This window comes from Lynx rufus, unplaced genomic scaffold (assembly GCF_022079265.1).
Source record: "Lynx rufus isolate CCGP_SWC_20201006 ecotype Redwood Valley unplaced genomic scaffold, mLynRuf1.p SCAF_12, whole genome shotgun sequence".
NCBI classification, from domain to species: Eukaryota; Metazoa; Chordata; class Mammalia; order Carnivora; family Felidae; genus Lynx; species Lynx rufus.
Window position 1 is genome coordinate 53,059,015 of NW_025814826.1, and position 22,617 is coordinate 53,081,631.

The 22,617-nt window shown below is 44.8% G+C and overlaps 1 protein-coding gene across 6 annotated transcripts in view; it reads right to left on the reverse strand.

The window, feature by feature from the left end:
- The window catches only part of MTSS1 (MTSS I-BAR domain containing 1), a 165,889-nt gene that overhangs the window by 123,692 nt on the left and 19,580 nt on the right, over positions 1-22,617 (reverse strand). For all 6 annotated transcript variants that reach the window (XM_047074157.1, XM_047074159.1, XM_047074158.1 and 3 more), the window contains exons 2-3: positions 17,502-17,563; positions 13,647-13,720 (exon numbers count right to left, since the gene is read on the reverse strand). In XM_047074157.1, the coding sequence (XP_046930113.1) occupies positions 13,647-13,720; positions 17,502-17,563 (136 nt within the window). The remainder of the gene's footprint in view (positions 1-13,646; positions 13,721-17,501; positions 17,564-22,617) is intronic.

The window sequence follows — 22,617 nt, forward strand, 5'->3', positions numbered from 1 at the left end:
GGCAAAACAGGGCCGTAAATGGTCTAGAGGCATGCGCAGAGGTTGGGGACAGAGAGGTAGGAGACAGGGCAAGCAAAGGTGCAATCAGACTCGAGCACTGGTGTCCAAGAAGAAGCCGAGGAGACACCCGTCTGACATGGGCAGGACCCCCAGAAATTATGTCAGATGGGAGCGCATGACCTTGTGTCATAGCCGTTTGGGGCTTTTCCAGCCACACCGTCGTGTGAGCTCCATGATCACCCTGACAGGAAGGCACGGTCAATCCAAATGTCCCTGAACAGATGACAAAGCTAAGGTGTGTGTGTGTGATCGGACAGACCCACCAAAGCCACACAGCTGTGACCGGGCAGCACGGACCTCAGGCCAGCCTCCTGACCCAGGTTCTGCCTTGGCCAAGCCACCTCTCTGTGAAGGAGGCAGGAACGAAGACCCTCCATTCATTTCCGTCACTGTTCTTATTAGATTTAATCTTTTAAAAATACGATGCATATTTTCACACTGGGAAATGACCTTCTGCTAAAAAGGAGCCATCTTCTTTGGTAAGATATGGACTCTTCACAAAATTTTATCCACAACGTAGCACAGGGGTCGTTTCTCAAGTGACACAACTACACGGACTGTCAAATGTCTAAAATCAAGACGTGGTTATAAATAACCTCAAACCTGAAGTGGAATAAGCTCTCCACAACTGCCTCAAGAATAGGCACGGCCACATCCATTAAAACACCAGAAAAGCCGGGCTCAGTGCTTCTCCACCGGGGCAGTTTGAGCCCCCAGGGGACACTGGGCAACGTCGAGGTATATTTTTGGTTCTCACAACCGGCAGATGGGAGCCAGGGATGATGCCAAATAGGACGGTCCTCACGACAAAGAATTTTCCAGCCCCAAATGTCAATAGTGCCAAGATTAAGAAACGCTGGTCTAAATTCTGAGGTCGTTCTATATACACAGCTGACCTCTGAGGTGGAAAGAACGGGAGACTGAGCACAGAGCGGATATGCGCTCCAGGCTCTGCTGCTTCAAAGTCCTGTGACACGTGAACCTGGTCACTTCAAGTCACCAAGCTGGTTGCCCTCGTTTGCAAAATGGGGTTGTTTCCCCTCCCCAAGATAAAGCAGCTGAGGGGCCAGCTGAGTGTTTCAACAGGTGGGGGGGGGGGCTTAGTCAATCCCCAAGGCCATGGCTGGGCTGTGACAGGCAAAGGCTCTGGGGTATCCCACTGTTTCTGAAGGACATACACACCCAGTATTTGCTTTGTACAAACACATTTGGAAAAACAAATGTCAGAGCAGCAGGTGTCCATCTATACAAGGTTAGGGTCAACCTTGCTCTCCTTCAATGTCATGCAGCAGGAATCTGTTCACGGGCAGTGGGAACCCGAGGCTGGGTATCTGCCATCTCCCAGATGTGGCCCCACCTGTCACCATTATTGACCAATGGGCCTCAACCGGGAGGTCAGGGGGTAGGTGCAGATGGCTCGTGAGTTCCTCCAGTTCTCGTACAAGCCATCTTGCACTTGGCTTTAAACCGTATTATCCAAATGAAGTATTGCTCTCATAATCAGCATCCGCCTTTCAACCAGCACAGATGGCAACCGCGTGCTTAAATGGCAATTCAAGGGCTAAAATTTGGGCAAGCTCTCCAGGATCTCTGATCCGGTTCTCTGGGCAGGTTCTGAGAGAGAGAGAGAGGTCAGGAAATGCAGTAAGGGGGGACCATGCGCAAAGCTGAAGGTCTTTTGTCTGCTATCAAGCCTTTCCAATAAATCAAGCTGAAGCCCACGTCAGCCCAGCTTGTCCATCATTCCCAAAGAGAAGCTTGCAGATCACCAGAACGGGAAGAAGGTTCCATTTTGGCCATCTCCTCCAAAATTCTTCTGTATTTTACCAGATACCTTTGGCCACCTTTGGATAACTGTGCTATCCTACTACTGACAATCACATGGAAACAGTACCTAGTGAGATCTCTTTCTGCCTTAGCAGAAATAGCATTTTTTAAAAAATTGGTAATCACTCAGCCTTTCCCCCCTCTCCTTATTTTAAAGGGGGAAGACGCAGCATTGTACTCAACTGTGAAATGCACTCAGATGCAGCTCTAAAGGAGAGGTACCACCCAGTGGCTGGATATTAGTTTCCATGGTAACCAGGGTCCCTGGGCCCTGGCACACACAGCAGAAATGCCGCAGATTTCCACAGCAGTATCTTTTACTAGAAAGAAGAGTCCCGTGGCAATTTTACACATTTGGGAATGAAAAAACATATTGTGTGTGCGCACGGGTGCATGTGTGTGTGCACGCACGCACGGAGATATAATTTGCAAAACTAAGACAACGCAGACAAAAAAAAAATCTAGTTATTCTTACAGATAAATGGGCTTATGTCAAATATAACAATATATTTTCGCTTAAAATATAAGCAAAACAGCCCCCCCCACACACACACAGACACACACACACACACACACACACACACACAGGGCTGAAAGAAAACAAAAATATCTTCCATAGAAAAATGAAGGACTGAAAGAGTGGAAAATGGCTTTGGAAAACCAGTTGACCAAGGATCCCGCAGAAACAAATAAGTGAGCAAAAATCTTTACAAATAATCGACTGAAAGCACAGAAGAGATTTTTTTTTTTCACAGCCCATGTTATTTTCTACTTGAGTGCCCTCAGCATTAAACCAAGGGACAGAGTGAACAAGCAGATTGCCATGCGGCTTTCAGAGGAAACCAAGAGACAGAAAGCCCTGTGCTAGAAAGAATCCTCCCCAGGAGCCCCTTCTGAGCTGAGTGGACTTGGGCAAGTGATCTCATCTCCCCTCCAGGAGATTCAGCATGCCCCATGAAAATGAAAAAGTCCCACCAGACACTAGATGGTCTATAAGAAAAAACCCTGTACCATCTTAAAAATCAAAGACCACAGGGTTAGGCTAAAAAACAAAACAGAACAAACTCCAGATAATTCTCAATTCAGGCCAGAGATAGGTTTCTAAAGGTAGTGTATAAAAACCTAATTTCTTTCAAATGTATCAGAAGAATGTATGGCCAGATTTGGGGGACGGAAGAGTATCCTTTTGAATAGTCTTTATTCTCTGAGTGATTTCCCAATATCAGCTTTTTCCCTTACAGCAGAGCACATGTGCCCAAAGTGAAAACCTTAGTTCAAAGAGTTTCCGCATCTCCTGCAAGTTTCAGGCGGGGGCTTTATCAGAGGGAGGGGAGAAGAGATAGCCACGCAATCAATCAGGCAGAACAGACTCACTAGTATTTTTCGACAACTTCAAGTGTCTTCACCATACATTTGTTCACCATACATTCCAAACGGTTATTTTTATCTGAGGTGGGCAGACCAAACCAAGTTCATGACTCTAAGGCAAATGATCTTTCACAAAAAAGCACTGTTGAGAAGAGAAGAGAAGAGAAGAGAAGAGAAGAGAAGAGAAGAGAAGAGAAGAGAAGGAAAAGGAAAAAAGGAAAAGGAAAAGGAAAAAAAGAAAAAATTGCCTCATCTGTATGAACTAAGATAATTGCATCCTTCCACGAATGCTAATCCATATTTTACCGAAGTAACAACGGCACATTTGTGTGCGGCAGCAGGATGGGGTGGAGTATTACTTATTAAGCCAAAACAAAAAGCAAAGGGAAAGAATTAGGATGGAGAGGAGGGAGGGCAAGGGGGGAGAATCCTTACTGCTTGTGTACAAAGCGCAGACAGCCCAGCAAGCTGGAAGGGATGGAACTGCTGAGCAAACCACTTCATTATGTAAACTGCCTAACGACACAAATAACAATGCTGCACAGATCGACCCAGTCACCCATAAAAACACACATCCTCTCCACGCCTGGGCCTTCCTCCCCGCTGCCGCCACTACCATCACTGTGTCGTTCACCAGCGTTTATTAAGGCTGTGGAGGTTAGACAGAACACAGCGCACATCATATTCAAGCATCATCTGGGAAAATACACTGGAGCAAAACAGGGTGACACCACCGAACTGAGCAAGAATGGGTGCTTCTCTTGGTTAGCGGTAGGATGAGCCTTAACAGGACACACGGGCTCGGGTGTGGAATTCGGACACCCCCGGCTCTCCCTGTTACAGGATTTCAGGATTCTGGGGACTCCCTGCTCTGGACAACCCAGGAGGTGCTTCCCTTACAGTGGGACTCAGGTTAGTGTGTTTCAGGCTAACGCACACTAACCACCGTTTCAAGTGTCATTTTGGGAAGACAGTGAAAAGCCAGACACTGCACAGGCAGGACACCGGCTGACCACGATGAGACACCCCATCCCTGGCAACTGTTGCTACCCAACCAAAGATCAATAAGGAAAGGCCACTTGTAGAGCGGGGAACTGTACTGTTCTCAAGCATCAGTTTTATTTTTTTTTCAACGTTTATTTATTTTTGGGACAGAGAGAGACAGAGCATGAACGGGGGAGGGGCAGAGAGAGAGGGAGACACAGAATCGGAAACAGGCTCCAGGCTCCGAGCCATCAGCCCAGAGCCTGACGCGGGGCTCGAACTCACGGACCGCGAGATCGTGACCTGGCTGAAGTCGGACGCTTAACCGACTGCGCCACCCAGGCGCCCCTCAAGCATCAGTTTTAACATCGAGAAAACATCAACAGGATCACAAAGGAGGGATTTCACCGTATCACCAGCAAGGCTGGGTTCATGATCCCAAACCTACCGGAAAATGGGAATGTGCTCACCAAAATAATCGCAGATATTAGCACCTACCTCTTAAATCCTTCAAGCAAAAAACGGGGAGAAAAAAAGGAAGATTTTTTTTTAATTCATAAAATAATGATACTTAATAAACATATGAATTCCTTTGAGTCCTTACCTACAGTGTAATTTGTAAAAGAAAAAAAGACTTAAAAATACCCATGCCTTCCTACTGTCTGATGTTCATATAAAGCAAATCAAACAAAAATCACTTTTAAAAATGGAAGATGGTAAGACAAACTTCACATTCATAAGACCATTTTTAAAATGTTGTTTTGGGACGCCTGGGTGGCTCAGTCGGTTGAGTGTCTGACTCTTGATTTTGGCTCAGGTCATGATCCCAGGATTGTGGGATCAAGCCCCATGTTGGGCTCTGCACTCAGCATGGAGCCTACTTGAGATTCTCCTTCTCTCTTTCTCTCTGCCCTTCTCCCCCACTCGTGCACTTTTTCTAAAAATTAAAAAATTAAAAATTAAATTAAAAAATAATAAAAAGTTGTTTTGTCCTAAGCAGAATATGTAGGATTAAATGTACTGTGGTCACGAATTAAAGCGATGCAAGGTCTATCAGAGTGGAAAAGCATCAAAATAATGAAACCCACAAGCAGGATGTGCATTTATGAACCCACTTAAAAAGACATTATCTTTTTTTATGTCCCTTCTTAGTAAGTCAAAGACAACTCCAAAATCTCTTTAGGAGATGGAGAACCTACATCCCGAAGCTGTTTACATAATAGGCAACACTTTTTAGCTAGGCTGAATATTATCATAAATAGCAGCAAATTAGAAATTTTTCATTTGTCCTCCACGTAAGATTGAGACTACAAGAGGTATTAAATACAAACACAGATGTATACGCACTCCTCCACATGTACACATTTAAGTATGGAGTGGCTTGAGAAGCTGATAGAAGTTCCTGAAGCAACACCAAAGCTATCCGAGGTTGAGGTACCACCACAGCCCTCAACCAAGTTGCAAGTTATATATAATTAAAATGAATTAAAATCCAAAAAAAATGAGAAATTCAGTTCCTCAGTTACACCAGCCACATTTCAAGTGCTCAATGACCACGTGTGGCTTGTAACTCCCACATTGGACAGGGAAAGGTAGAACATTTGCAGCATCACACAGAACGGCCTGGCCCTGACTGAAGGCTCCACAGGGCCAGGACTCCACGGCATACACGAGAGCCGTCGAGTCCTGGCACTGGGCCTGCAATTAAAGGGAAAACAAACAAAAAAGAAATTCGAGAGAAAAGGTGACTTTGTCTTTGCCGGGCCAATTTCCCACTTCAGCCAAATACAAATGTTCTTATTCTTCCGAGCTCTGTTCTACTCCCCACCACACCCACCAGCATCCTAGCAGGGAGAATTCAAAATGTCAACTACCAGCAGAGGCAAAAATTTGCTTGGGGTTTCCTCAGCATAATTCATGTGAATCAAAATCAAGTTCAAAACCCTGAAAATGAAAAGCAGTGGAGAGTTTCCAGGTCATCTTCTATACAGCATACCTAAACTCATGTTTAAAAATATGAGAGAATACAGCAGCTGGTCCATCCACCCTGTACGCTAGGAAGTGTTTTGTCTTATGAAATTTTTCAACAAATCAGCAACTGTTTCCCAGGCACTTAAGACATGCCAGGCTCAAAAAAAAAAAAAAAAAAAGACATGCCAGGCTCCAGGAAATCAGAGCTAAGGTACCCCAACTACGGCCATATACAGGTTCCAAGCAAAATTAACCCCTGCCAGGTTTCCACAAAACTTTTTATCCAGGCTCCACAGATGCTTTATGCCAGACTCCTTTTTTCCCCCTATTATCTATAAATCCTCAGAATAAGATCATCAGAAAAATTAATATATGATCCTTGAATTTTTTTTTTTAGAAAAAGGCTCAGCTCTTAAAGAAAAATCACAACTAAGCTCGTTTCTCAAATATTTGTAAGTTCCCTCTTTTCCTAAAGGCATTAAAATCCCAAAGACAACAACCAAAAATAATAGTTTGTGATCCACAGCTATATCTAGAGATTAGCAGATTGCAGTTTTAGACATCTTTATTTTTAATCAGTGAGTAAGTTTGTCGACATTCCCTTAAGGTCATATTCAAAGAATATTCAGTTTCAGGCCTGTGAGAAGGGCTTTATGACTTTTTAAAAATAATTAATTCCCTCTTCCACCTCCGGTTTGTAGCTAAGTAGCTTCCTAGGTAAAAATCATAAGGCTCTAATTACGTGAAAGGGTCTGTCTGACTTGAACACCAAAGTCAATCCAGAAGTTAAGGGCTAGTGAAATTCCAAACAACCTAGTTAAAATAAAACTTGGGGGCAAACAGAACCAGTCTGGCTGCCTCTTGAAAACAGCTTCCCAGGACCTCCTCTCCTAGAAGGGAAGGTTCCGGCTCTTCCCTGGGCTCCGTCTTTCACCCACCTGCCCCTTCCTGTGACTGCATGGAGGAATTGCTAGGCCCTCTTCAGCTACTGAAATATCAAGTCACACATTCCACCAGACTCGACCTCAAGGAGGGGTCAAAATTTGAATTCTGAATCCCCAAGTGGAATCTGACCAAGATCCCACCCCACTAGCCTCCCACCAGCCGCAAGGACAGCCCTCCTCACCCAGATCCACTGAGGGCACCGTGGGAGTATGGTAACTGCGACACACACTCGGTCGTTCATTGAGACGCTGTCTGCACCTGGCCCAATGCCAGACACTGGGCATCTAGGTGCCTGGGCTCCTCAGAGAGGAGCAGGGTGCAGGCCTATCCTGGAGGGGCCTGCGTCCTGGTGGGGAAACGGTAAGGACACAGTGAGGTGCACCTGCCGGCAGCAGCAGGTACCACAGAGGTCCCGAGGCCTGAGGTCTCACTCTACCTTGTGGGCAAAAGTGTCACTGGTGATGTGACTGTTTACCTGGCTCTTGGAAGACGAGCAGCAAATCCTCAAGCATCTCAAGGAGGCGGACGGGGTGGAGTGAGAAGGGCATTCCAGATCTGGAATGCACGTGTCCAGCAGACACGGATCAAAGGTCTTAAGAGTTTCAGGGAGCCATGAGCATTTCTTTGTGGGTGGAAGTGCCAGCCCCCGGCAGAGATGGCCCCGGACAGGTGGTTTATGGCAGGAGGCACAAACCTCGCCGGGGAGTAAAATCTCCTGAGGAACTTTAAAAAAATCTGCGATTCCCAGGTCCTACCCAGTTATTCTGATCCCACAGGCAGGGCCCCGAAATCTGTCTTTTGAAACAAACTTCCTGGGTGATTATGATCCACGCAGCCAGATGCGGAGACCCTGGCATTTAACAAAATATATACTAAACACACGCAACATATTTGCAAAAACCACTAAGCCACAGAGGTTTTCTTCACGGACACACAGAACCTTGGCAACCCAGGCTCCCTGATTAAGGCACATCTCCCAACAGCCTGGATCTAGGTGGTGGTCCAAAAGTTCCAGCTTCCTTCCACCTGCCCTCGGGCACACGCAGCAGCAGCAGGTCTGGGGTGGGGGAGGGGAGCCTTATTTTTCTCTTCTAACCCTCCCTTCTCCATAGTCCTCTGTGCTTAACTTTGCTTCCTCCACTTCCTGACTCCAGAGCAAAAATTGGAAACTCTAAAGATAGCCTTGCGGAGAGAATTTAGACTGTCCAACTTCATTCATATTTTATGAATTTAATAGGACCAAATGAGGTTTAAAACCATTGAATATTAGAACTAAGAAAGAGGACTTGTGACCATCCAGGACTCTATGTCCTGGGAAAACCCCTTTTATAGTTGGGGAAATTAAAGCCCAAAAAGGAAAATATACCGTAGTTCTCCCCCTTATCCATGGTTTTGCTTTCCGTGGTCTCAGTCAGCGGCGGTCTAGAAGCAGATGGCCCTCCTTCTGACAAAGCGTCAGAAGGTCCAACGGCAGCCTAACGCTAGGTCGCAGTGCCTACGTCATTCACCTCACTTCATCTCATCACGTAGACATTTTATCATCTCCCATCATCACAAGAAGAAGGGTGAGTACAGGACAAGAAGATATTCTGAGGGACAGAAAGGCCACATTCACATAATTTTTATTATAGTGTATTGTCAGGATTGTTCTATTATTAGTTCTTGTTGTTCACCTCTTACTGTGCCTGTTTTTATTTATTTATTTTGAGAAAGAGAGAGTGGAGGAGGGGAAGAGAAAGAAGGAGAGAAGAGAATCTTAAGCAGGCTCTGTGATGTCAGCGCAGAGCCTGAGGTGGGGCTCAAACTCACGTACCATGAGATCTTGACCTGAGCCAAAATGAAGAGTCTGACGCTTAACTGACTGAGTCACCCAGATGACCCTTACTGTGCCTAATTTATAAGTTAAACTTTATCACAGGTATGTATGTATAGGAAAAAACTGTCTATACAGGGTTTGGGACGATCTCCAGTTTCAGGCATCCACTGAGAGTCTTGGAACGTATTCCCCCGTGGACAAGGGGGCGCTATTGTAATTTACTCAGGGCGGCATAGTTGGCAAAGCCAGAAGACACAACTGGGCATCACAGCTCCCAATCTTGGTTATTCCAAGGTGCTACACAGGTCCTTTTAGTACATTCAGGATCAAGTAACTTGAAAAGCAAATATAAGCTTATACTAAATCCAGGAGCTCCTTACATAAGGAATTGTAATTTAATGGTCAAATTTTAGGCTCTGGGCCAGACTCCTTTTACCACTAACTGGCCATGTAACTTTGGTTTAAGTCCAGTTCTCTTCATCCCGATTTTATCACCTAAAATGGAGATCGTGAGCACCTATCTCACCAGCCGTTGTGAGAATTGACTCCGCATACGTGATGTACTTAGAACAGAGCCCGCCCACATTACTAGTCAATAAAGGTTCGCTATCATGATTTCCAATCTCGAAACCGCGCCCACTTTTTTAAGTGATGTACAAAGGCTTTTGGACATTAAAGATGATCTGGTTGGCCGGGGATCCATTTCCTTTCTTCATAAAATCTTAAAACTCCTCACTCTGGGTTTGGTGGATCATTATCTAAACAGCCCTGAGATGGTTTTTCAGAGCTATAAAGTAATTACCCAGGCACACAGAGGCAGCCAAAAATGAAAGTCACATAGCATTATGCACTTCAAAGGCCCTTGCTGACATAAGCAAACAATGCAGTGCTGCGCAGGGCCAGTGCTAAGGCGGAGGGTCTCATCAGCTCGGTACCCCTGCCTTCCAGTGAAACAGGGAGCAGGGCCCAGTGTGCAAGGCACACTCAGGCGCAGGAGTGCTATTCCCCCAACATGGTGCCTCTGCTGCCCAAGACTGAGAAGCACGTGAACACAACCCGGTAGTCCTTTTCTTTTTCTTTTTAAGTAACTCAGACAACTGCATACCAGTCAGTTCAAACATTTCTCAACTCCTATAATAGGCCATTTGCTGGTCCATCATGGACACGAAGAAGATGGGGACCCTGCTCCACAAAGTCTGTCATTCCATGCATAGCAAGTGCCTAGACGATAATTCTTTGCGGCCAGTAATATGGGAAAAGGTGTACTTTCATGTTAAATACAAAGGTGTACTTTCATACTAAATGCAAACTGTATATTCATCCAAGAGTGCAAAAATCAACAAAACATGAAACTGTACTCTGTATTATGGTGTTAATAAACCCTTAAATTCCATTATAGTTTAATTATTAACCTACACACATAATACCAACTTATACACGTTTGTGTGACAAACAAAATCGAGTTCTAACGTATTTCCACATTCTATTTAACAGTAGTTATATAATGACTAGAGTAATTTTGCTCTTATAGTGAATAGCTTTAAAAGTTTTTCCTAAATACATTATATTAATAGCTAGCGCAAAATATTCGCTAAAAAGGATAGAGGAATTTCAGAGCTTTGGGAGATAATATGGAATGCTAGTATTTTGGAAACCAGGGGCATGCTAACTCGAGATTCTGGATACCTGACCAAAAGAGATGCGCTTAACTTCCCTTCTATCACTTCCAGCAAGAAGGACTCAAAAAACACTTCGAGAAGCTCTAAGCAAAAAACTGGACTTCGTAGAGGGCAGATATCAAACTGCAAACCACATTAGAGTTACAGTCTGTAATGACATCAAATCCAAGTAGGTTTACTGCTGACCAAAACCGTTTGAAGCATTTTCTATAGATCGTTTCCATGGAGATGCACACACTATTAAAAACAGGTCACACATAAATCTCCCAAAGGATGTATACATGGGCATCAATTGCTGAGTGCCTTGTAAAAGCAAATAAATGGAGATACCCTAAATTTCCATCAACTGAAGAATGAGAAAATCCTTCTGTTTCCAGACTATGAAATTCCATTTGGGCACTAGAAAGGACAAGGCAGATCCACAGGTATGGATGTGGAAAGATAACTACAATATACTGTGGAGTACAAGCATGAGAACATGTTCCTTATGGGCTACCTTTAGATCACCCAGATGTACTTTATTCCACATACCATTCTACATATTGTTCTGCAACTAGCTTTTTTCCTCCCGGACGCATTTATGTATACAAAAAAAAAGTATATATATGACGCTTACTCCAGTCGCTGCAAGGGGGTACTGGGAGGGTGGATTTTACTTTACGCATTTTGTTCTATGAATTTTTTAAACAAAAGCACGTGTTCCAGGTTTTTCAATTTGTAAGTAAAAAATAACTTCGTAAAAATCACTTCTGATGCTTATGGAACAGACAAGAAGCACCTCCGTGCTTCTCTCTTATCATCTCCATAAAATACACCTTCTTTGTTATCGACCATACCCTTTTTAGGTCACGGGAGAGTTCTCACACTCAAGGGAAAGTTATTTTCCCCCAGGGCACATGGACACTAGAGATGGCGAGATGTAAAGTATTGTGGCATCGCTAAAAATGACCTGAAATCAAGTGGTTTAAAAATATATCAAAGCGAGAGTCTGTTCACTGTGACATTAGTTGTCTTCTGTCGAGTACATCACCTCCAAACTCTGACTCTTACCTCTGTCACCACCAGAGAGAGGCTATTTGCGTTCTTTCCCCACAGATGATTGCTCTGTTTTTCTTCCCTGCAACCAGGAGATGTGCAGGTCCCCCTGGTTTCCTGCCGAGAACCACTCCAGGGAGCAGCCTCGGCAGAAACCCTGGCTCCTTGATGCAAGCAATTATGAGAAATCAGGGGATGCTGCTTTATTCCATCCTTTAGGGTCCAATCAATAATTCAATATTAAAATATAAGACCTGATTAAGGATCACAGAGCCTCAAAAATGCAATATCAGCTATCTAAGTTCTTTCAAATAGTAGAGCAATTCTTTTAAGAAATACACATTCTGATGGCTATTCTAGAAAGACAAGTCCAGTTCTGGATATCGCTGGAGAAAATATAAAACAGACTCAAAAACACTTAACAGTGGTGATTATTGCCTTAAAGGTTATAGAATGTTTAGAATATGCACGTATGAAGAAGAATATAATGGACACGTGTCAACTAGATCATCATCTTTTAAGGGATTAAGAAAGATACTAGCTAAGACCCATATCAAGCTGGCGAACCAGATCAAGTTCTTCAAACCACCGCTCTGATATCTCCATCACATTCTCCTAGGGAACCTTTCGAAACACCACTGGCATCTTGGAAATAAGGAGATAGAAGACCTCCCCTGGGAGGACTCTGGCTCCTGAATGGAGTACATTGCTCACGTTCCGATATTCCCCCAGCACGCTGTCCTATCGCTAGTACTGTACCACGCATGTTACTTCCACACCGAAATCCTTTATTTGCACATCTCATTTCCCACCCCCCACCCCCCCACTCAACTGCAAGCCCTTCCAGGCCAAGGAGGATAAATAATATATTGGTTTTTGTGGTCCCATAATGGTACCTAAAATATTAGCAGGTTTCGAGCTTCTTGAATGAATGAGAAGTGTCCTCACTGCACATTCATTTGAATATTTAATTAAGTACCTACGGTAAAGGGGTACCTACTGAAACCCACTGGAGGTAGAGAGGTGTGTCAGAGAAGCTAAACCCTCGTGTGACTGAGGGCAACCCCTCAACACTTGCCCCCAACACCCACCTTTTCCAATGTTCCCATGACAATGAAGAGAACAGGCAGTGTAGAAGCAGACCCAGAAATATAAGGCAAAAAAAAAAAAAAAAAGAAAGGGAGGAGAGCGTCCCTGGCTGGGAACGAAAAGGAAAGCACCCCTCTTTGAACAGAGGTCTCTACGTTACGGGTAATGTTGTCTTTCCAACAATGGTAGTGGATATAGGAGCTATCATTTTCTCCTTTATACACGTTTTTGTTATTCTTTTGTATGATTCAGTAGTCCCTGAAATTACTGAAAATTGGCACCACAGTCCCCTTTGTTCATTGATTTAATAAGCCGACTTTAAACACCTGCTACGTCATAAGAACTATTTTTGGGGAGTTAAGACACGACCAAGTCACACTCTTCAGGGGTTTGCAGAAAAATGTGGGAGACACATCACCAGATACGACGCAACAGCGCACTGCTTACACGAGGGCTCCTCGCAGAAAAATGGTCTACCCGAGCATTCTCACTGCCCGCTCCCCAGGGAGTAAGGCAAATCTTAGGACAACCCGTGTGAGGAGGGAAAAACAAACTGCAACCAGACACACGGTTCAAGGCTCTGCAGCCGGCATGTCATTAAAAGTGATCAAACTAACACGCCCAGCCACTTCCCGCCTAACCCGCGGTTCCTTTCCTTTAGTTTTCGTTCTTCTCACGTGCTTCATTGTCCGGAGAACTGTTTGCAACTTCTAATAAGTGGAATCCCACAAAGTGTTCTAGGACGTGAAAACTAGGAGTCAGCTAAGCTCTGATAACTTAAGCTGTATCTCCTCGTGACGCCGCCCAAGGGTAAACAAAGAGGCACATGCTGAACTCGGTTCACGCTGGGCGCCATCCCTCCATCTGCTTACCACGTGTGTTGGTAGCCATGTCGGCCACTTTCTGAAAGGCGTCCAAGAAGGCAGCCGCTGCTACTACTGTGGTCCTAAAATGCAAACAGATAACAAAAGCATGAGGAATGTCTCACGCTAGCAAATTCATTACAGCTCAAGGGTTAAAACCTCTGTGGAGAACTGAATGCAACCTTCTAGGAGAAACGACCCTACTGGACGTGGACAACCACTGGCTTTGCAGGTCTACTTTTTTTTTTCCCCCCTTAGGAAGCATTTCTTCCCGATATTAGCGCACTCTCCCAAAAACATCCAGCTCATTCGGTGCCGCTCGGTAAATCCTGGCAAGTCTTCCCATCACGACACCTGATGGTGTAACACAATTACCAGGCAAAATTTCACAAAGGAGGAATGACAGGTGTTTTTACCTAAATGAAAACCATCATTAAAAACTATAAACGGTACAAGTGGAAATAATTTTAGAGCAGGAAAACAGCATATAGACATGGACCGGGAGACGGAATCTTGGAGAGAGATCCTCTACTTCAAATAATTCATTTTAGAGATGGGAAAACTGAGACAAGTAGAGTGACTTTCAAGATCACTAGTTTGGGGGCACCTCGGTGGCTGAGTCAATTGAGCATCTGACTTCAGCTCAGGTCATGATCTCGCAGTTCATGAGTTCAAGACCCGCATTGGGCCTTCTGCTGTCAGTACAGAGCCCGCTTCAGATCCTCCCCCTCTCTCCCTGCCCTTCCCATCCTCCTGCTCTCTCTCTACCTCTCTCAAAAATAGACATTTAAAAAAATTTTTTTAATTAAAAAAAAAAAAAAGATCACAAGTTCATCCCAGAACTGGAACTGGTAGCCCAGAAGGACACACAGTCCCATGCTCATCCCACTGCCAGATCAGATCCTGGCTGTGTGACTCTTTCCCCCTAAATCCCATTTACAATGAAATTGAGACACCATTTTTTCAACCTTAGAATGCTATCTCGACTGCATCTTCTGAATTCCTCAAAGCTGACACCAGGGAGAAGTCACTACACTCATTTGCTGTCCTAGAAATTATTTTGAGTTCCTCACATCCTCTTGAGCACTCTGTGGTCTACTGGTTCCTAGCGCTGTGATCTAGCTGTCATCCAATGGAGAGGAAGCACCTCTCCACGCCAGGGTCAAGGACAACGAGAACAATCCAGCCTCAGAACTCACACACACACACACACACACACACACACACACACACACACACACGGGACTCACAATCAAGCATGGAGCCTGAAGCTCATTTCCAAATATTTCACGTATGAATCTAATCTCTACTCAGCACTCCTAAGAATGCAGAGCTGTTGAAGGAAGAATGTGAGAAAAAGAGTTCAAGATGGAACTGAAGAAGTGACTCTAAAACTCAGCAACCATAGCTCTGAGACAGAAGGTTCTGGAAGATGCTGGAAGTCATCCCTGGGAAAACCTGTGCAACAGTCCCTTAGCACCCAACGGCAGAATGAGGCCTGATATTTTCCATTACAGCAAAAAGCCATTCTGCTCAAATTAAAAAAAAAAAAAAAAAAAAAAGACATACACACGGAACAAAACTGAAAGAAAAAACCCCTTTGAAGCATATTTTTCAAAGACTTGACATCATACGCAAACCCTGGAAAAGTCAGCTTTATCAAACATCCTGGGATTTACAAATAGCTCATTCTGATTTACAGTTACTATCTGACACAATGGCCGGATTTATTTTCAAGTCAATGCCAATCATCCCAATTTAATGAGCCAGCTATAGAGAGGCCTTGTGTATTACTCCGTCACCAGGGCTCCACTGAAAAGGAGGATGGTGGTCAAGTGTGAGGAATTAGGAGCTTTTAAACACCGCCTTCCAATGAGTCCTATTTCATTGTCTGCTGTTGTCATAATATATCTTAGTTCTCTGATGGGGCAGCACAAAGGAGTGATTTGGTGTATGTGTTCCCAGCTTATTTTCCTCTTCTATGGCCTTATCCTTTCTTTACTGCAGAACACCAAACCATGTGCGTGAGGCTCTCAGCTGGGCACTACCAGTTTGACAAAATAAAGAAATGGTCCCTGCCCTCAGGAGGCCTAAACAGTTGTTAAAAAACAAAAAGTGTACTTTGTACTAGTGAGTATAAGATTGCTTTAAAAGTTTTACTGTAACTAATCAGCTGTACTAACCTCATATTTACCTTAAGTTTTGGCTTGCTCTTTGGTAAAAGGGGAAGAGAATCTTTTCATTGGTCAACCCTGAAAAGGCTGCCAGATAATTAAATGAGGCCACATAAGAAAAACGTGTATGTGTTGGGGGGATGGTGGTGGTGGGGGGGGGGGGCTACTTAAATGTTTTACTGGTTGATTCCAGCAGGGACCTACAGAATGGAGACTATTTGAAATCAATGAGAAGAGTGAGTAGACGTAGCTTGAGGCCGGTAAAGCCTTCTGCAGGGCTTTGCATTCAGACAGAAGAGAGTGGAGCTGGCCCAGCAGAAAGTCTTTACAAGTTCTTAAGCACCGAAATGGTAAAGGATCTGACAAACAGAGAAGGGGCTGTATTCCTGAGTCTCCTGGAAGACCAATGACAGCTTGGGAAACCCCAGGTGCATGGGATAGACAATCCCAGGCCCCACAAAGCTGACAGAATGGAAGAGGAAAGATCCATCCTTCTGGAGTTCTTCTCTCCTGATCTACAGGGGAACCACGAAATGTCCAGTCCTATGGTTAAAGCTCTGGGCAGTAACCCCCTGACGTCCATGGGCAAAGGACCAAAAGTGTCATGTCATCCACATGGTTTTTTATCCTAGAAAACCCCTACTTGCTTTGTCCTCTGGGAAACCACCTGCGTACATTCAAAACAACTGATGTCATCCCCCTTATGCCATGAACAGGAGTCATGAAAATTACTGCTTCTGTAAATGCCCTGTCCCTCATGGAACACCGCTGAGTAGCCTTTCTCCTCACTGATTTAAAAGCATACAGCTGTAACAAGAAGATTCTATTTCACATCAAATGATACATAAACAAGCACAAGACAAAGCAACAATAGCCCCTTAGAGCCGACTGACCCTAGATCTTGTTGTTTAAATCGCTTTATTGAAGGATAATTTGTATACCATAAAATTCAACCTTTGTAGGTGTGTGATTCAACAATTTTTTAGTGAACTTAGAATTTTGCAACCACTAGCACGAGCCAACTTTAGGACATTTCCATCACCCCGAAAAGATTCCTCATGCCCACGTGTACTCAATCTCCTTTTCCTCCACTAGGCCCAGGCAGCCACTAATCTACATCTGTCTCTGCAGATGTGCGTTTTCTAGACATTGCACACAAATGGAATGATACAGCAGTCAACAATAAGCTGTAAGCTCTTTATAAGGATAGGCAGCAAGCAGAATGGACCTCACAGCCAGACTCAGGTTCAAATCCCTGCTCTGGCTTTTACTAGCTGTGTGACTTTGCACAAGTTGGTTAAGTTTCTCTGTGCCTCATTTTTTTCATCAGTAAATTGAGGATAATAGCTGTACTTACCTCCCAGGGTTGGGAGATTTAATTAACATATGCCTGGCACATAGTGAGCGTTACATGAATGTTGCCCATTATTACCTTACATATATAACAGCTCATCTGACTCTCAAAATTCCTATGGAAGAAGGCAGAGCAGACAGTTCAGTTTTACCTAAGGGAACCGGGGCCCAAGACATAAGGCTAACAAGTGGCAATGCTCAAATTAGAACCCACTACATGCTTCTGTACCTGTAACGCTTCCAAAATTAACCTCAATCTGCATCCTGGGTCTGTCCTATTCCATCCTTTGTCTGTGGATGTTGCCATTTTCTGGGAACGACAGGCTTCTATACTTACCGAAGCTGGGACTGTAGCTTTCCTGCTTTGTTTATGAAATCCTCCCAAACTGGATAGCTCCCCTACAACAAAACAAAGTCATCGATCAGTAAGGCATGCTGTGACCGGCACCTGACTAAGACAATAACAGAACACCCAGACTCCAATTACACAGGGAACGATCTGTGTGTGCTCTCTTCCTCTGCAGTCTATGGTATGTTGCCCAGATTATATATAAACGTATCGGCTCAGAAATGGGTTTCGAATATGCTCAGGCCCAGTAATCTTATAAATACTACAAACACCGACTGGAACACGTTTGGTGGAATCTAACCTATAGATGGATGGATCACATTTTGAGTAGATGATGGGTCCAAATTCAAGAACATGTAAGGCTCTGCCCTGAACCACGTGACCATGGCTGTGGCTTTTTTCACCCTTATCTCAAAGGACAGGGAGGAGAGAACCAGAGTGACCGGAGCCCCTCTAGGACAGGCAGCTATTGGGAAGCGTTGTCAGACCATCAGAATCTCAAGGTTGAGAAGATACCTAAATATAGCCACTCAGCTGATGGCTTGAACCCAACATCTACATACAACATGCCAACAGGTAGTTCCCCACCACATTTCGGCTCACAGGGAGCTCAACACCTCTCTCTGCCACCCTGTCTTTTGTGTCCATGCAGCATTGGCTTGAACCTTCTGGGGACCGTCAGAGTGAAGGCCTACCCTGCTTCCAGAGGGAGGTCTTCTCGGGGAATTCATCCACAGCTTTCCCTTCCCTTCCCAAGTGCAGTTCATTTTCTACACAGGCCCCTGTTTCACGTCCCTGCAGCATCTGGGACACTGCACGATGTCTCTCTTTTAAGTGTGGTACTCAGACACAAACTCCAAACTGCAGGTGCCATTCTGACTGGAGCAAGCCAGAGTGGACTGTGACACCTCCCTACACATTAAATTTATATGAAGATCAAATAGCCAACTGACCAAGAGGTGATGCAAAATAAACCCAGGAAAGGAAAAACCATGGCTAGAGAAATGGAGCTGGGGGGTGCCTGGCTGGCTCAGTCAGTAAAGTGTGACTCTTGTTCTCAGGGTTGTGAGTTCAATCCCATGTGTGGTGTGGAGTTTACTTGAAAGAAAAACTTAAAATAAAAAAGAAGAGTTTGGCACGGAATCATTTAAACATAGAACTAAGGTTAAACACCTAGGGGGTGATCGTTGCAGGACAGAATGTAACTGTTAAGAACACTGACATGGTGAGCCTAACATGGGCCACCTCCTGATTTTGCAGTTTAAGGAGAGGAGGGAGAAACTCTAATGAAGTTAATCATCTCATCTTTCACTGCAGAAGCCCAATCAGAATAGTCTATAATTGCAACTGAGCTAAAACATAATGATTTCATCTTCCTATTGGTTTTAACAATCTTATTTTCTTACCCTTGGGGACAGTTTCTCAACCTTGCCACCAAGGACATTTTGGGCCAGACAGTTCTTTTGGGGGGTTGGGAGGGGCTGTCCTGTGCACTGCAGGGTGTCTAGCCCCATCCCTGACCTCGGTTCATGAGATGCCAGGAACATTCACAGATGCCACTGGTGGGGACTACGAAAAATGTCTCCAGGCATCTGTGCCAGATGGACCTTATGGGACGAAATCATCCCCTGGTTGAGAACCACTATTTTAGGGGTGCCTGGGATGGCTCAGTCAGTTGAGAATCTGACTCTTGATTTCAGCTCAAGTCATGACCTCCCAGTTAGTGAGTTCGAGCCCCATGTCAGGCTCTGCGCTGACAATGTGGAGTCTGCTTGGGATTCTGTCTCCCTCTCTCTCTGCCCCTCCCCTTCTCTCTCACTCCCTGGCAAAATAAACACTAAAAAAAAGAGGGGGGGGCGCCTGGGTGGCTCAGTTGGTTAAGCGTCCAAATTCAGCTCAGGTCATGATCTCACAGCTTGTGGGTTCAAGCCCCACACTGGGCTCTGTGCTGACAGCTCAGAGCCTGGAGCCCGCTTCAGATTCCGTGTCTCCCTCTCTCTTTGCCCTTCCCCTATTAATGCTCTGCTTCTCTCTCCAAAAATGAATAAACATTAAAAAAAATTTTTAAAAAAAGAACCACTGCTTTAGAGGGATGTCTGAAAAACTAAGTTCTTTTGGAGAAGAAATCATCATCTGAAGTTCAGAAATCTCTCCAGTATTACTTCACTCCAGCTTCAATACGTTACATAAAAGTAAAATTAAATATATTTTTGTTTTACATCTTGTCATAAAACAGTCTCTTTAGGGGAGGCTGGGTGGCTCAGTCGGTTAAGCGTCTGACTTCAGCTCAGGTCATGATCTCATGGTTTGTGAGTTCGAGCCCCACATCGGGCTGTGTGCTGACAGCTCAGAGCCTGGAGCCTGCTTCACATTCTGTGTCTCCCTCTCCGCCCCTCCTGGCTCATCCTCTCTCTCAAAAATAAATAAACATTAAAAAAAAACCTGTCTCTTTATACATTTCTGTAGGTATCAAGCCTGCCTGAAAATGCACACAGAGATGTCTGGAAAATTCTCTACCAAAATTAAAATGGGCTATTTCTGGAAGTTAAGATTTGGACCAATAGGTTACTTTCCTGTTTGTACTTTCCCATATGGCCAGAATTGTGTGTGTGTGTGTGTGTGTGTGTGTGTGTGTGTGTGTGTGTTTTAAATAAGGATCATGTATCATTTTTATGAAAACAATAGTCATTACTTTTTTTTTTTTTAATTTTCAGATCAAACTAGAGGTTCTGGCAACAAAACACCATGAATTTACAACCCACCCGGAGCCTAAAGTCTGTTCCACAGATGCCACGAGAGCACATCCGTCAGTTCTGCCTTTGAGACCTGCTTGGCCCAACTGCAGGTCTCTGGATTTATTCCCCCAAGCGACAATTTGCTCCCACGGGGCACTAAGCCACACCCCAGGGATCCTGTCTGACTGGCTCCTGGCAGAGGTCCATTGGCAGCTACTGACACCAATACCCACGCACAGATCCTGTCACCATTCTGCTAAGCGACACCACCTCCATCTTGTCTCTGTGCCCCAGTGGGCTGCTTCTACCCAAGAGCACAACTTTATTTTAACTTACACTGAGTGAACCTTTGACAGCGCAGGCTACCATTCCAGACCCATCGAGACATTGTGGGGAATTCCAATGAAAACACCTAACATATTTACCATTTTCTTATCAAGTATGAATGCCCCTTCTACATCTACATCCAAGTAATTAAAGAGGTAAGGGCTGAGATCAGAGTCCTCTGGCCACTGGGGATCCCCGTCCAGATAGACATCAGTCGGCATCCTTAAAAGCACAAGAGTTCAAAGCAACCAATTACAGCCTCACCTAACCTTTTATTCTCTTTCAGATCCACAAAAAAAGTATGAGAAGCTCTTCTGAAAAGCCTGAAGATGTTCAGATATACTGACCACCAACTTGTAGCCAAAAGGCTGGAAGGCATCGGCGTTCATCGACGTAAAGGAGGCCAGGAGTGCTGGGCCCTCCTTTTCCCAACACCAATCACTCCCATACAGGGACCCCTGGAGAAGGTCACTGAGATGATCTAGAATGTTTCTTAAGAAAAAAAAGGAGGCACATTTCATAGAGAACATGCCAGAATGGCAAGAGGCCAGTGCAGGGAGCACACAGTCCCGACTTCTAGCCATGGCTCTGCCAAGGATCAGGGGAAGTCACTTTACCTCTCAGGGCCTGCTCCTTACAATGACAAATAACAAAAACAAATAATTCCATCATCATTCCTGACCACTCTCATCACTGAAAGATTGTAGGGAAGGAGTAAGGGACACCCACTCGGGAATCCAGTCTCCCAGACTGAACCGTGGCTCTCTGGTTTGCAATGTGTTACCAGGCAAGTCGTTCGACTTCCACAAGGGGATAAGTCACCGCTTCTCAGGGCTGGTGTGAGGAATAACTAGGATCGGAAAGTGCTCAGGGCAGGGGTGCCTGGGTGGCTCAGTCAGTTAAGTGACTGACTTCACCTCAGGCCATGATCTCACAATCTGTGGGTTCGAGCCCCACGTCGGGCTCTGCGCTGACAGCTCAGAGCCTGGAGCCTGCTTCGGATTCTGTGTCTCCTCTCTCTCTCTGCCCCTTCCCCGCTTGCGCTCCGTCTCTCTCTGTCTCCCAGACACAGAATCCGAAGCAGGCTCCAGGCTCTGAGCTGTCAGCGCAGAGCCCGACGTGGGGCTCGAACCCATGAGCCATGAGATCATGACCTGAGCCGAAGGTGGACGCCCAACGGACTGAGTCACCCAGGAGCCCCCCCCCCCAAAAAAATTGTTTTTAAAGCCCTTCAGGGCAATGCCAGGCACTCCGTCTGTGTCCAGTGAACATTTGATAGAACCGAACCAAGGGTGTGCAGGCTCCTGCAATCTCCCTCAGGATGCTGGCAGAGATGTGAAAACCTCTAGGTCAGACTGTCCATCCAGGCCGGGATCCCACATTCTTAGGCCTAAGTACAGAACCAGCTGTAGCTCACGACTAGTTAACTAGCTGGGCACATGTCAGCCTAGTCTCAGTCACCCCCAAATACATGGCAGGAAGAGTACTCAAACCGACATGAATGCGCCTGAAATCTGCTCAGAGCACTTTAAAAAAAAAACAAAAAACTACTTATCTACCCCCACTGCTTGGAGCCTCACTTAAGTCTTTACCAAATTAGCAACAAAAGGAGGGTCCCCTCTCCAGTCAAGGGGTGCAGCACATAGCTCTCCACCCACGAACGCCCACTCACCCAGAAGAAGGCTTCCAAAAGCAGCTCGCTCCTGATTTAATGATATTCGACAGTCTATCAAAGAGTGTCAGGCCCACCTGTTTTAGGCAATATATAATTTAATGGATTCTAAAAAAAAAAAAAATGAAAAGGAAAAGAAAAGAACTTCTAAGAACAGAAGACAAAAAGCCTCCTTATTGAGAAATTTTTTTTTTTTAAAAAGTGTGTAAATGTTATTAAAAGGTAAAGGCAAAGTGATGTTGGATTGTTCGAGATCTGGGTTGTTTTTTTAAGTTTCTTTCAAGGTAGAAAAAAGTTTCTACCCACCTAAAAGTAGTTTTACTACTAAAATTCACAATCTTGGAGGAAGTGAGAAAGGAGAGAGAAGAAA